This window comes from Helobdella robusta, assembly GCF_000326865.2.
Source record: "Helobdella robusta unplaced genomic scaffold HELROscaffold_10, whole genome shotgun sequence".
Classification (NCBI taxonomy): Eukaryota; Metazoa; Annelida; class Clitellata; order Rhynchobdellida; family Glossiphoniidae; genus Helobdella; species Helobdella robusta.
In genome coordinates this window covers 1,525,605-1,541,269 of record NW_008703571.1, presented here as the reverse complement: position 1 = coordinate 1,541,269, position 15,665 = coordinate 1,525,605, and the positions used below count along the sequence as shown (strand labels likewise).

General features: G+C 33.4%; 2 protein-coding genes across 2 annotated transcripts; both read left to right on the top strand.

The window, feature by feature from the left end:
* Positions 1 to 5,508: 5,508 nt before the first annotated feature.
* On the top strand, positions 5,509 to 8,186 carry HELRODRAFT_71732 (hypothetical protein; the record flags this gene model as incomplete). Its single annotated transcript, XM_009011855.1, has 4 exons — positions 5,509 to 5,667; positions 6,243 to 6,424; positions 7,154 to 7,420; positions 7,712 to 8,186. Coding segments are annotated over 4 exons (1,083 nt in total), but the record flags the coding sequence as incomplete, so codon positions are not given.
* Positions 8,187 to 11,529: 3,343 nt separating this feature from the next.
* HELRODRAFT_71521 (hypothetical protein) lies at positions 11,530 to 11,912 on the top strand (the record flags this gene model as incomplete). The annotated part of the gene is made up of 2 exons (XM_009011854.1): positions 11,530 to 11,643; positions 11,826 to 11,912. Coding segments are annotated over 2 exons (201 nt in total), but the record flags the coding sequence as incomplete, so codon positions are not given.
* Between the last annotated feature and the right edge of the window lie 3,753 nt (positions 11,913 to 15,665).

Sequence of the window (15,665 nt, the reverse complement as noted above, 5' to 3'; positions counted from 1 at the left end):
TACCTTATATATAATGCACTGAAGATGAGTTATTTATAACTCGAAATAGCTATTTGCAAATTCATTTAATAAAATATTTTCTAAAAAAAAAAACAATAAAATGTCTAATTTCTCTGAAATTAATAAATTAAAAAGAAATATAAAAAAGTTGAACAATGTTGAAAGTAGTGTTGAATTTTTGAATATATATATATACATATATATATATATATATATATATATATATATATATATATATATATATATATATGCGTGTGTTTGTGCGTGTGTGTACGTGTGTGCGTGCGTTTGTGTAAGCACAAACATCACACAAACATACAATCCTATCCCATATATATATATATATATATATACAATCCTATATATATATATATATATATAATCCTATCCTATATTCAGATTTGTAAGACACATGCACTACATATAAACACATATGCATTCATTCAGCCTCAAATGCTAAAAACACTGGAAATTTACACAAATAGCGCACTAGCAACAAAACAACAAGCAGCAGAAAAGACATCATCAACAACAAACAACAACAGCATGCAAGCAGTAGTAGAATAATAGAAAAAACAAAAGAGAAGAATGCAGAGCTGTACTATGCGTGATGTGTATTGATTGCTCGAGAACTGCTTGCGCCAGCAACAACGGCAAAAATAAGGGTATTAAAAATTCACCTAATTGTCCTAGTTATTTTTTTCTTTTGAATACACTGGCGTACGGTGTTTTTATTTTTGACTGCCTACAAAATAAAAGCCAGATGTAATTTTTGTGCTCGTAAATGAATACACCGTGTAGATGGAATCATTTTCATAGGAATGAACGAACTTATGGACGTGCATTCGTTACGCCCACTCCATCCATTAATAAGAATATCCACTGGGAATGAGAATTTACTCAATTCTATGCACTCTCCATCTCTTCTCCTATTCTCTATTCTCTTCTCCATCTAATCAAACTGTCATCACAGGAACTAACATTCTCTCATTCATTCATTCGTTCGTTCATTCATTCATTCATTAATCATTCATTCATTCGTTCGTTCATTCGTCTGAAACCGTAAAAATCAACGTGAAATACGCTTTTATGGAAAGGTTTATATTTAACGACTGCCGTCACGATTTTCTTCAATGGGCATAAATCGTGGTAGTAATTTGCTACCTTAATTAGCACCAAACCAGGACGTCTCACGATCAGTTGGAACTTCATATCAGGCGTTTTTTCAATTTGTGGAGACGTACAAAACGTTTGAGAGTAGAAGATATAGGAGTGGATTCAAGCTAAACCTGCAACATACTAAGAGATAAAGGTGAAACAAACAGACAGACAGACAAACAAACAAACAAAAAAACAAACAAACACTTGTCTAAACAGAAATTACAATTAATCTTGTCAAGTACGAATGAACAAACAAACGATGAAATCTCGTTTCATATACAGCAAAATTTAGTTTTTTTAGTCACAACGAATAAAATACATAGATCTTAGAAAGTTTTTCACAAACTGTTAATGCAGTTATTGAAAATACAGAAACAAGAGCAATAAAGCTAATTGTAAAATTCATCTATAACAAGAAATATATGAAAAAAAATCATAAAATAAGTTAGCCATATTATTTTTTAAAAAATAAATCCTAACCTATTTTCTGATGACTGATTGAATACAAAGTTAAAACCTCATGTCCATACCAGCATAGCATACAGACAAACACACTTAAACAAACATACAGGGATATATATATATATATATATATATATGTATCCCTGTGTATATATATATATATGTATATATATATATATATAGATATAGATAGATACGTAAATATATGCTTACATCAGATCATTCCACTGAACTAGTTTAAAATTCGTAAAACCACGTCATAAGTTCGAGGGAACGAATTTTGAAAATTTTTAGATTGAAGAGTTTATACTCTACATGGGTTAAGTATTTATTAAAATAATAATAATAGCAATAAAGATAATAATAATAACAAGGACAATGACAACAATGATGAAAAAGGTAGGTAACTTTAAATGCACCATACGTATAGCAATAAGGGTACATGAATATATACAAATATATGTGTATAATATATGTATTCATATATATATATATATATATATATATATATATATATATATATATATATATATATATATGCATATTGATAAAATGTCGAGTTTGATACTGGCATACGTCACAAGATGACGCGCGCGTACGCATAAATATGCGTACATAACTGTGACATATGGTATGCGTTTACGTATACAAACGCGTGTACAACTTAATGTACACTTTATATACGCGTGTATATGCTTTATGTGTGTATACATGCTTCATATAGTTATATATATAAGCATATACGCTTTATAAAAGTGTATATAGGCTTTATTTATGTTTATATACGAGTTATATATGCGTAAAAACGATTGTTTATATTATACACCGTGTGTACATAAGGGTATGTGTGTGTGGCTTTTAACCTTTAACCTATATGTGTGTGTGTATATTGTGTATAATTATAAATGTCAGTATATATACTCAAATTAGATTTATGCGTCTCGTATTACTTTTTTGAAGCAGTAAATTATTTAGATCACAGTAAAATGTGAATATTAGAGAATTCTAATGAAGGTGAATGAAGCTCACTTGAGTGTTCACTTGTCCGCTTGTTTGTTTGTTTGTTTGTTTTTGTGTTTGTCTACCTGCTTTTTTGTTTGTGTGTTTTATTGCAAAATTTAATTTCAACACTTGACAAATACAAAAGTTCAGTTTCAAAATTAACCCATTTTCATAATTGGCAATCAACAATGTGACTGGGGAATTCCAGCTATAAACTGGGATTTTCCAATTACTGATAACTTCATCAATGACCAATAATTGTGCTATTAATCATAATTTATTGGTAATAAAATTTAAAATATTTAAAATAATTATGTCTACTAGGCTATATCAACCAAATAACACTTATTAAACAAAATGATTTTGATGGGTTATACTTTATCTTTGCTTGAATTTAAAAACTAATGAAAATGAAAAAAATGATTAAATGACTAGATGAATGAATGAATCTGTATGAATGTAAGAATAAATAAATGAATGAATGAATAAATATGACAAGAATAAAAAAGATCAAACCAGAGAGAAAATAACATTGAGTATGAGATTTCAAAACAAATCATATTCTAAAACTTATAAAATTAAATTTTGAAAAATATAGTATAGACTATAGATTATCATTGATTATACTATTATTATTATAGTTGTACATTTCTATTTGAATTTGTCAATATATAAATAAAATAACAATTTGATTGAAATGAATATAAAAATAATAAATGAATTTAATAATTTAATTTTAATACAATAATATTATCAACAAATAGACAGATGTCACATTAAAATTATTAAATTATATTACATTGCATAATATAACTGTTATGGACTTTATGGTTATGCATTGTATATGTTATGATTACATTACACATACAAACAATTACAATTCAAAACAAACAAAACACTAACATGTGTTATTCTGTATTGTATATTATATAATTAATATATAATATAATAATACAATATAATTTTTAATTTATTTATAAAAAATTGAAATTTTGACTTTTGATGTAAGTCACAGAAAAAACCCTTAAATTAAAGAAAATAAAGACGAAGTATTAAAAATATAAAAATTTGACTGACATTTTATAACAATTACGTAAAAAAACCTCTTTGTGTCTATCAAAAAACGCACGCCTTTTATCTAAAAAACGTCCAGAAAAAAAATTATTAAGAATAATTTTTAACCAAGTGTAAATTTAAATAGATGTTTAGACTTTAGCTGCATAGGTGCGCTGGTAAGGTTCTAAAAGTTACTTTAATGCTTTTTTTTACATAAATGTTTTTTTTCAAAATACGGTTCAATTATATAAATTATATTAATAAAATAGGCTTAATTAAAAACACATTTATATGTGTTTGTTTAGTATTTTCAAGTTTCGTGGAATTTATAATCGTTTCTTGATGAAATGTTTGGTTTTTTCAGTAAAGACTATAAATTTTTTACCATATTTTTCAATCACAAGTTTTAAATGAAAAATTTTAGCATTTCGTCTTTCACATTATTTTCTGCATTAAATTAAAATTTCAATAAAAATGTAAAATTTAAGAAAACACTGCGTGGGTGTAAGCGTATGAACGCATGCGCCAGTTTTCCATTCATAAAAATAACTTTTTCGCGATTAATTTTAAAAATTTAAGAGTTGATTTTTAACGAAATATCGTTCATTTGTAATTTCTGGCTGACGTTTCATCGTTCTGTTATGAATTTTACATTTTTCTGGCTATTTCCTAAATGGCTAATATGCTTCTGACCAAGTGGACCAATCCAACAATTCATCATTCATCTTCATTAAAATTTTCAAGAAAAGAGAACAAACAAATTAAATAATTAATTAATTTATCTAAATATGTTAGTAAGTTGGATTTGATTTGTTTTTTAAATATGCACAAGGCCTAAAAAGCCCTAAAGCCCCAAACTTTCTTATAGATTGCTATCTTGTTTGTTTAAATTTTAAAAATTATTAAATTTAATTAAATTTTAAACTGTTCATTTACTAATTATTTTTTATTCATTTCATTTATCAAAAATCAAAATTTATGATAAAAAATTCAAATTAAAATATTTTACTTCTGTGTGTCTGTTTTAAGAGTTAAGAAATATGATAAACTTACCTTATTATCTAATACATAATAAATAATCATACTCGTACATGACATGATACATTGCAATTGCTGTTGCTGTACAGTAAATAACAGTACAGCAACAACAATTGCAATGTATCATGATTATGTATGAGTATGATTATTTATTATTATGATATAACATTGAACATTGCAATGTATCATATGTGTTATACTTATACAATATACATTGCATTGTTTGTATCATCATATATGATGCATTACATTGTATCAATGTGAGTAAGGTTAGATGAAATACTGTTTGATATTGATTAGTGGATAAGCTGATTCTATTATTAATTCATTGTATAATTTTGTTTTGATTTTAATCAGCAGATCACATGATGATGTGATAACATGGTGATTACTCAAAATGAACCTCTTTAATTTTAAATGTAACTATCACATTTGATCCAAATGATGTTTTTAATGGGTGTGGTCTGTTATATGTTCATTGTATACCTATTCAACAGAATGAGCACAGAGATTAACAGTACAGCAACAACAACTGATAAAACCACAACAACAACTACAACAACAAATGCCTTGAAGTCACTGCAGAATGATTCTGCTGTTGAATCGACTGACAGTGAGGAAAGGTTTGCTTTGTTGGTTTTGACTGTATCACTTGCTTGCTATTTCATAATCTATAATCCTAACTCTAAGCTTTGCCCCTTTGGTTTGTTTACAATTTGAAATAGAAGTTTTTAAAAAAAATTCCTCACAAACAAATAATTACTGAATTATTGCAGAAGTGATGCGTCAGTGGAGGTGAAGGCACAGGTGATGAAGAGGAGTGATGCGGGGTGGGTGCCCATCGATGGTGGCGGGTTGAGTGTCGTCGGTCTGAGCTCCCTACCAACCGAAACAAAAGTTGATAATGTTCAATACAGAGTTAATGCAAGGAGAGTCAAAGATAACGCAGTGAGTGGTGTCCCATCGTTGATTTCGTGTTTTGTTTTAATTTCATCATCACTGTTCCATATTTTGATAGTTTTGTTATCGACAGCAAGTTAGCTAATGTAATAGGAGTGTCATATTTTGTTTTGTTTGTGTTGTGTAGTGACCAGGTTCAAATGCTGATTGTGTAAAGCATTAAGGCTGGTATGGGTGTTAGCTGCAATGACAAATCTAGACAACTTTGAGGCAAAATTGAAAATCAAATTAGTTATAACTGCTAGTTTCATATCTTTAATTGCTCTACCTGTTCAATGTTCATCATGCCTTTTACAATTTAACTGCTATATGGTTGGTTCTCAAAAATTTGGTCAGTACTAAATGTTGAAACTTGTTTGTAGCCAGTAATAATGTTGAAACTTGTCAGTAGGCTTACTATATTTGCATCAAATTTACTACAACAACTTGGGCAGTATAACCAGCTACTGCAATATTTATTTGTTCATTCTTTCATTTGTTTATTCCTTCCTTCATTCATTCGTTTGTCATTCATTCATTTATTTTATATGTATATATATTCATTTTAATATGTCAAAACACAGAGTCTACTGAATTGCATATTAAAGAAGGACCTCTCGTACACCAAGGGCAACTCGCTCTTCCATCATTGGCAGACTCAGGGGCAGAAGTTTGGTCTGACGTTTCATAGTTCAACCGACGCTACAACGTTTGAACAGTGGATATGCAATGCTAAACGTAATCTGGCTGGTAGTCAGACAAGTATGTTTGTCTGTCTGTGTGTGTGTGTGTGTGTGTGTGTGTGTGTGTGAGTTTTACACGTGTACGTTTGTGAAGCTGCACATGAATTTGTATGTTTATATTTATATGTCTGGTGGTTTTTTTTGAGTCCCATTTTATCAAAATGTTTACATAATATCAAATTTACACTAACTATCATTAAATATCATGTTATCACTTCATCATCCTCCTCCTCTTTGCTTCACTTGTTTGACAGTTGGCAATGAAACTGATCAGAATGATGATGACGTTGGAAGGGTTGGTTTTCGTTTGATTCTCTTTAATTAGCACAAATTGAGTGTCACAAAATTTTTCATTCCTTTTTCACTTTCAACTGACAGCATGTTGTTTGTGTTATTACCAGCAATTTTTAACTCTAAAGCCTGACCTTTTTTATTGAAATTTTCATCCATAATATAAAAACCAAAATTCATGTAGATCATTCTCTTTCATTCATTGAAAGTTGAAAACACAATTTTTAAAAGGAGTCGCGACTGATCAAAGACACCGTCTCCTTACCGGGGTCCAGAGCCCGCACTCCATCTCCCGGGGCCACCAATCGGGTCAACATGCGTCATTCCTCCATCCTCCTCTCCAACTATCCTTTGAGCTATCCTGCACTGCACAACATACGTCTGTCTCGGAATGAAGAGAACATCAACAGGTGCAATGCCATCCTCGCCAGCAGGGCTGTCTGGAACAGCATCCTGAATAGTGTCGATGACGATGCAGTTGAGGAGGGCGATGCTTGCAACAACAACAGCAGCAGCAATGCCGTCGCAGGTGGCAGTGATGTGGTTAGACCAGTGAGAGTTGAGAACATTCATTGCAGGAGGAACATGAAGATGGATAGGAAACGGATACATCACCGCAAGAGTGAGGATCGAACAAATGTCTGGATCAAACGAGAAGATCTATCTATGCCCGAGTTTTCCGCCATGAACTGCTACACAACCGATTCCAGCTACGTTCAATTTTCAAAGTCCGATCTTGCAGCATTTTCGAGTCGACGAAACTCGAAAGCCACGTGTCACACTGTTCATGAATATTTCTACCCGACACTCGATTCTTCGGGGGAAGCACACCACCTTCACCATCCGTATCAACCGAACCCAACTTCAAGGCGACATCTGTCACCGAGTTCAAGTTTTTCACCATCTTCATATACAGGTATAGATTCATACGGCATATCCACATTGAGGTTACCAGAAAAACTTCATTCGAGCAACAAAAAAACTAAAAAGAAAAAACGAAAAAATACTAGTAGTAATAGCAACAAGAAAAACAATTCGAGCACAAACAGTAGCAATAGCAAGCAGAACATAGAGAGGGAATGCTTCTCAGTGACCAGTTTGAGTTCGAAACATTCATCGTCAGGCAACCTGCAGCAACTGCACATGGCACAATCGAGACGGCGCTGTCTCAAATGTCGAGAGTTCTATTACGAGACTGAAAACTGCGCCGGAAGATGCGCGTACGGTTCGGACCAGTGCTTGAAATGCGTTGAAGCTGTGTCGTGTGTGGCTTGTGCCCGCGCTCTTCTCTACCACTTTGCTGCTGATGAAAATGGAGATTATGGAGAGGTTTGTTCATGCACGGATGGACACCATAGAAATTTTAAAAAGTGGTTTCTCTCGGCCATACTTTCCGTTTTTATGCCTTGTCTTTGCTGTTATCCACCTCTCTCTGCTTGCCATAAATCCTGCGTCAAAACTGGAAAATGTGGTGCTCGACACAAATGCGACTGATCTTTTTTCCATTTTATTTATTCATTTTGTACTAGTCTGCAGTTTTTTTTCTGTTTATTTTCTCCTCTTGTTCTGTTTTTGTTTTCACTGTGTAAATTTGGTTTCTTTCAAGAAGATTCCTCTTCTTTTTTATTTTCTGAATTTAAATAATTTTCTTTTAACCTGTTCGAAACAGCGCTTGTTAATTTGTTAGGTTTTTTCAATAACTACCCAAGTGAAGTCCCATAATTTGTCTTCGTACATGTGTTTTAATTTCAAATATCGTTGTTTATTCTTTAAATTTGATTCACCGTGTGAATCGTCATTGTGTCTCATGCAAAATATTTTGTTCATCATCTATCATGACGTGTTTTGTATTTTTATATTGTTCTTTATTGTTGTGTCATTTGTATCATGTTGTGCATTTTTCACCTTATACGCACATATATATATATGTGTGTGTGTGTGTGCGTGCGTACGCGTGTGTGTGTACGCGTGTGTGTGTTTAATTGTTAATTGTTTTTATACAAGCCGGAAGTCGTCGTATGTATAATATGTTTGTAAATTGAACATAGGGATCCCAACATATCTGATGAATGTTCTTTCGCTTTGATCTGATTGAATTTCTCTAGAATTTCCTTTTGAAAAGGTAAAACAAGTGAATGCTTCATCGATAGATAGTGGTAGTTTATTTTTTTCATTGGTTAAGATTTTTGGCGAATGTTCATCATAAATTACAAGGGTGGCTTTCAGATTGAGCAGTTTTTTTTGTATGGAGTTTTGTGTTGTCGTTGTTGTTTTTCACTTGTTTTGTTTTTCAAACCATAGATATATTTTCGACCATCGTAATTAATTTATTGCTCCTCACCAACTGATCTTTGAAAATGATTTCCTGACGTTGACATGCAAGAGCAACAACAATAATATTAATAATAATAATATTTCTATGCATTAACAAACAGATTTATATACATATTATTTGTTTTATATATTTATGGCTATTTTTATTTATTTCTGTTTATTAATTATTCATTTCAACTTTAAAAACGTTCTGGTCACAGTAGTTATTTTATTTATTTTTTTATAAAATTTTAGGCTAATTTTTGTTGACCGACCGATTTATAATTATGTGTACCTACACGATGAAGAAAAACTGAAAAAATTTTTTTAGTTCTATTTAGATCTCTCTGTCTGTGATATTGTATTTAGTTATTTTGGGATAATGAATAAAAATTTATCATCATCATCGTTATCATTTTGATCCGTTTGTCTTTTGTTTCGAATGAGTTCCTTCTTTTGACAAACTATTGAATTGTACTAGTCAATGATATGTAACAGCCGGTCATATTTCATTTCTCCGATACTTTTGACTAATCGTTGACGCGAACTGTTTTATGTTTTAGTCATGTAATTACTATGTAGAGCGGAGAAATTATATTTCTAAATGAAATATTAGTCACCAACGAAATAATAAAATATAGGTCTTATATCAAAATGTGAGGAAAGAAAATAATGAACGGTTACTAGGTTAATCAGAAATTTTCGAGACGAAATCGTAATTTTATTGCTCTATCTACATCTATGTGATAGCTTCACGAGCCGGAGTTTTACTATCAATGCGATTGTTGTGTATATTTGAACGTAAGGAACCACGTTCAAATTAAATTTATCATTACAGCATACTTCAATATTGCATAGAGTACATTTCTAACTTCAACATCATTATCTGGATTATAATAGTACTTTTTAGAAAAACGAGTTTTAATAAGTGCGTGCGCTTCCTGCGTTAAATTAGGTAAACCCAAAGTCGGAAAATTTCCAACTTGCGTTAGTGAAGCGCTAGTAAAATTTTACAACGTCGTTGCTGTAGTAACTTACCCCACGTAAAATGCATTGTTTTGAATTTGAAGTAATAAACAAACGAGGTACACATAGTATACACATAACAGTCGTTCATTGCAACTAAATTTTTAAAAAATAATTGTACGCTCCGGACACTTAATTTTTCACTAATCGAAATGAAAAACAGTGAACCGCCAACGTTGGATCAGCTAATCAAATCCATTAGAATCATCAAAGGCCAGAGGCAACGAGCCAACTTGACGCGCATTTTCAAATCTCTAAAAAATCATCACAACCTGGTTTTCCAAGACAAGAAATTCGTTGTTGATATTCTCGAGGCAGCTGTCAAAAATGGCGTCCTCACGAAAGTCTACAAAAGAGACGAGGTGGCTTACCAGGAATTTGTACAGCCCCTCCCGAAAACCCACAAGGGACCGAAAAAATCACTAATCTACGCAGCCATACAAGGTATAATTGAGCAACATGGCACTAAGGAAGGTTTGTCATTGAAAACTATTTGTGAAGAAATGGCATGTACGGATTTATGTAGAAATTTGAGTTCCGTCGTCCTTAAATATACCGTCAAAATTTGCTGCTTGAAGATGGTAACGAATGAGTTGTTGGTCCGAAATGGCCTCCTTTTCAAAATAGGCAAATATAGTTGCACTGGGGCAAGCAATGCTGATGATGATGACGAAGAACCATTTGTTGACAGAGCTGTTTCCAACAAAGTGAAAATAATAACTATTTTATCAGATTTAATTTATTTTTCTGAATACTTCTATTGCTAGTATATAATGAAAAAATTAATTTCATATTCAACTAAATGACATTCACTTTTAAAACATAAAAATTAGAGTTTTGTAATACATTGAAATACAATATGACTGTGATATATATATATATATATATTTATATATGTATAATATATATATATATATAATATATATATATATAAATAAGTAAAATAATAATTTTTATCTATTACCGTCTTCAAAGATACTAAATAATTATATATTTATTTCCTTGTTGCAGAGACCAGCCACGCCAATCCCAATATGCAGCCTCTGCCTGGTGGAGAACAAACTGAGCGACAATGGGGAGACTGTCGAAGAAATAATTTGCTGCGTGGAGTGTGGCAGGAGTGGTGGGTGTTTGTGTCGACTGTTGTGTTTGTTCTTTTGTTTGTTTGTCCATTTGTTCATTCATTTGTTTGTCCATTTGTTCATTCATTTGTTTGTTCATTTGTTCATTCGTTTGTTTGTTCGTTTGCTTATTTTTTCTTTGATTTCTTTGGCTCATTCATTTGTTTGGTCATTCATTTGTTTATTGGTTCATTCATTCATTCATTCATTCATTCATTCATTCATTCATTCATTCATTCATTCATTCCTTCAGTCATTCTTTCATTCATTTATTATCATTGTCATATTTTCATCATGCACTTTATTTATTTTTTATCATCACCTTAGTCATCATCATCACCATCATCATCGCAATCATCACTACCACCACGCCAACAGGACACCAAAGTTGTTTGAAGTTCTCCGACAAGCTGATGGAGAAGGTTAGAACGATGAGATGGCAGTGCATCGAATGCAAGAAGTGTTCCATCTGTGCTAAGGCCCATCGTGCCGTATGTTTGTTTGTTTGTATGTGTGTTTGTGTATGTATGTGTGTATGTTTGTTTGTATGTATGTATGTGTGTGTGTGTGTGTGTGTGTGTGTGTTTGTATGTGTGAGTTTATAGATTATGATAATGATGTTGATGCTTTTATTTTCAAATATAAAACCAAACATGCAACAAACAAAATGCAGGGCTCCATGTTGTTTTGTGATGTTTGTGACAGAGGCTTCCATATGGATTGCTGCAATCCACCGATACTTAAGCCAGTCAAAGGTTAGTTGGTTGGTTGGTTGGCTGGATTGTTTGCAAATCATCATCATAATCAATATCATCATCGTCGTCGTCATCATCAGGATCATGGACATGTTGCATATGTGAACAAGATAAAAGGAGATCAGCGAGACCCCCAAAGTTTCTGAAGAGGCCTGAAGATGGTAGCTGTAGAGGTAGGGCTGCTGCAAGTGGAGGCAGAGGAACCGGGTTCAATTTTCTCAGGAAGCAGTCGTCTGGCTTCAAGAAATATCTCAAGAACAAACAGTTTAGTGCTATTTTAAATTGTTTAGTGTCCATTTCATTGTTTGTTTCCATTTTTTTAATTTTATTTTGAGATGCATGTTTCTTTGAATTCATAAATTGAGATGGTTTAAATTAATAGTAGTGTCAATGAATTATTCAATGTAATGTACCACACACACACACACACACAACACACACACACACGCACTCACGCACTCACACGTACACGCACACACATTCCAATCAAACAGAAAGATACATTCCTTGAAAGATAAGGGTCTGAAGAGATACAAATTAAGTGATGATAGTTTCAATACGTCGTCGTACGAGTCAGGTATCATCATCATCGTTGTTTTTGTCATCCTTTATCACTATCATCACCACCATCATTACCCTCACCATCATTTTCTTACCATTACCAACATTCTCTCTCATCATCATCATCACTGTCATCTTCTCATCAGTATCATCATCCTCTCGTCATCATCATTATTATCTTCTCATCATCATCATCATCATCATCATCTATTTTTCATTATTCCACCATCATCATCATCACCACCATCATCACATCATCATTACTTTACAGAACAGTTCAAGAAGGCTGCCTCGGATATCCGGGATATTCCGCCAGATGAAATGGAAATATTTCAAAAATGCCAGGAAACCGTCAAGCGGGTATCTTATTAATTATCTTTCTGTTTTTAATTTTTTAAATAATAATATTATTATTTTTTTTAAATATCTTATTATTATTATTATTGCTATTGTTGTTATTATTATTATTATTATATTCACCCCTTAATAGTTGTGTATTTTGTTTTAAGAAATTATTCCCGCCACTTGAGTCACGTGATCATCAACAACAGCCCAGTGGTGATGATGGATGTGATGGAGCTGAAGAAGGACACCAATCTTCAGTACAGGAAATTGTATTTGGGGAATTCCAGGTTAAAACGTGGTACTCGTCACCGTATCCTTCTGGCTTTAATAAGTTAGTTTCACTTTCGTTTTTTGATTTTGGAATTTTTTTTGTGTTTATTATTTAATTTTCATAGTAATAACGATGAATCAATCTTAAATAGAACAGTCCTTAAGTCATTCGTTCACTTAATTTATTCTATGGCTTTTCAATCATTCATTCTATCGTGCTTTCATCAAATTACTCATTCATGCGCTCATTTATTCACTCATTCATTCATTCATTCATTCATTCATTCATTCATTCATTCAATCAATCAATCATTCAGGTTGCCAATCCTGTACATATGTGAATTCTGCCTAACCTACTTAGAATCAAAGTGCATTCTCCGAAGACACCAAGTAATTCACTTCATTTTTTTCATCATTTCCTTCCACCACACTCACTTTCGTCCTCACAATCTCCACCGAGTAAAACATTTCCATTTGAATCTAATCTGCCTAATTCCAATCAACTTGCCAACCTTACACAACTAACAAACTGACCTCACAAAAACTCAGCTCCGATGCCACTTGCGTCATCCCCCGGGCACTGAGATTTACAGGGATGGCAACAATTCCATCTTCGAAGTCGATGGCAACCAGTCAAAGCTGTACGCCCAGAATGTCTGCTTACTTGCTAAACTTTTCCTCGACCACAAAACCCTCTACTATGACGTCGAGCCCTTCCTCTTCTACGTTCTTACCATCAATGACGAGCTGGGATGCCACTTTGTTGGATACTTCTCGAAGGTGGGTGACTGCAACAAGTTGCGAGTTGTTGTTTTGTAGTGGTGTGTGTTTTTCTGTGCGTGCGTGTGTGTGTGTGTTATGTGTGTGTGTGTGTGTGTGTGTGTGTGTGTGTGTGTGTGTGCGCGCGTGTATGGTGTGTTTGTTTAACACACTTGTGTTGTTGTCGTTTTTTGTTGTCATTTTCACAGTTACAATCATCTTTTGCCATTGCTATCATCATTGATACGTCTGCCTTAACTTGCTACCGTTATCATCGTCATCATCATCTGACTATTATTATCATCCTTACGTCATCATTACGTCATAATCCTCATCATCATCGTCACCATCATCATCAGGAGAAGTACTGTCAGCAGAAGTACAACTTATCATGCATCATGACCCTGCCACAACACCAGAGGAATGGATACGGAACTTTCCTCATTGACTTCAGTACGTTGTTTGTCGTTGTTGTTTGTTGTTTGCTGTTGTTGTTTGTTGTTGCTATTTGTTGTTTGCTGTTGTTGTTATTTGTTTGTTGCTGTTGTTTGTTGTTGTTTGTTGCTATTTTGTTTCGTTTTATCATCGTTATCATTATCACAATAACCACATGATCATTGCACTCTCATCGTCATCATCATCGTCGTCGTCATTACAGGCTACTTGCTTTCAAGAAAAGAAGGTGCTACAGGTACCCCCGAGAAACCATTATCAGATCTGGGGCAGATGAGTTACTCATATTATTGGTCGTTCGCCATTGTCGAACACCTCGATAAGTTCAAAGGTCAAACTGTTACTATTAAAGGTTACAAATTGTTGCTTTTGTAGTTTATATTGATGATGTTGTTGTCGATGATGTTGTTGTCGATGATGTTGTTGTCCGTGATGATGATGATGCTGGCGATGATGAAGCAGGTGATGACAATGACCATGATGATAATTTAAATAACGATTGACAGGTATCTCGGAATGCACTGGTATGGATAAGCAGGATATACTTGATACACTATCATCCCTTGACCTCTTGCGTATCCAATCACAGAAGTTGGTTTTTTTTCTCTCATTATCATCCTAATCTTCGTTATCATTTTTATTTATTGTATAATCATTTTCATCATCAGTGGCGGCTGAACATATTAAAGCGAGTGGGGTGATAGGAATTGAAGTTATGATGAGAATTGCTAACAGTATGTTTGATGATGAAGGTATACCTGAGGATTGGCGACACAGTGTGTTGGTGCCGTTGTATAAGGGCAAAGGAGATGTGAGAGATTGTGGGTCATACAGGGGTGTGAAATTACTAGAGCACGGAGTGAAGGTAGTGGAGAGGGTGCTTGAGAGGAGGTTGAGAAGTATGGTGACAGTTAATGAAATGCAGTGTGGGTTTATGCCTGGTAGGGGAACGGTGGATGCGTTGTTCATGGCGAGAATGTTGCAGGAGAATTATAGAAAGAAGAAACGAAGATTGTACATGTGTTTTGTGGATCTAGAAAAGGCTTTTGATCGAGTACCGAGGAAGGTCATTGAATGGGCGTTGAGGAAGAAAGGAGTGAATGAGAGACTTGTTAAAGCTGTGATGCAGCTGTATGAAGGGGCAAAGACAAAGGTGAGGGTTGGAAGGGGGATGTCGGACGCTTTTAGTGTTAAGGTAGGAGTGCATCAAGGATCAGTGTTATCACCGTTTCTGTTTGCAATTGTGATGGATGTTGTGTGTGGAAACATAATGGAGGGGTTGTTATTTGAGATTTTGTATGCAGATGATTTAGTCTTGATGGCTGATAGCATGGAAGAATTGCAGTTAAAATTTGACAGATGAAAAGTGT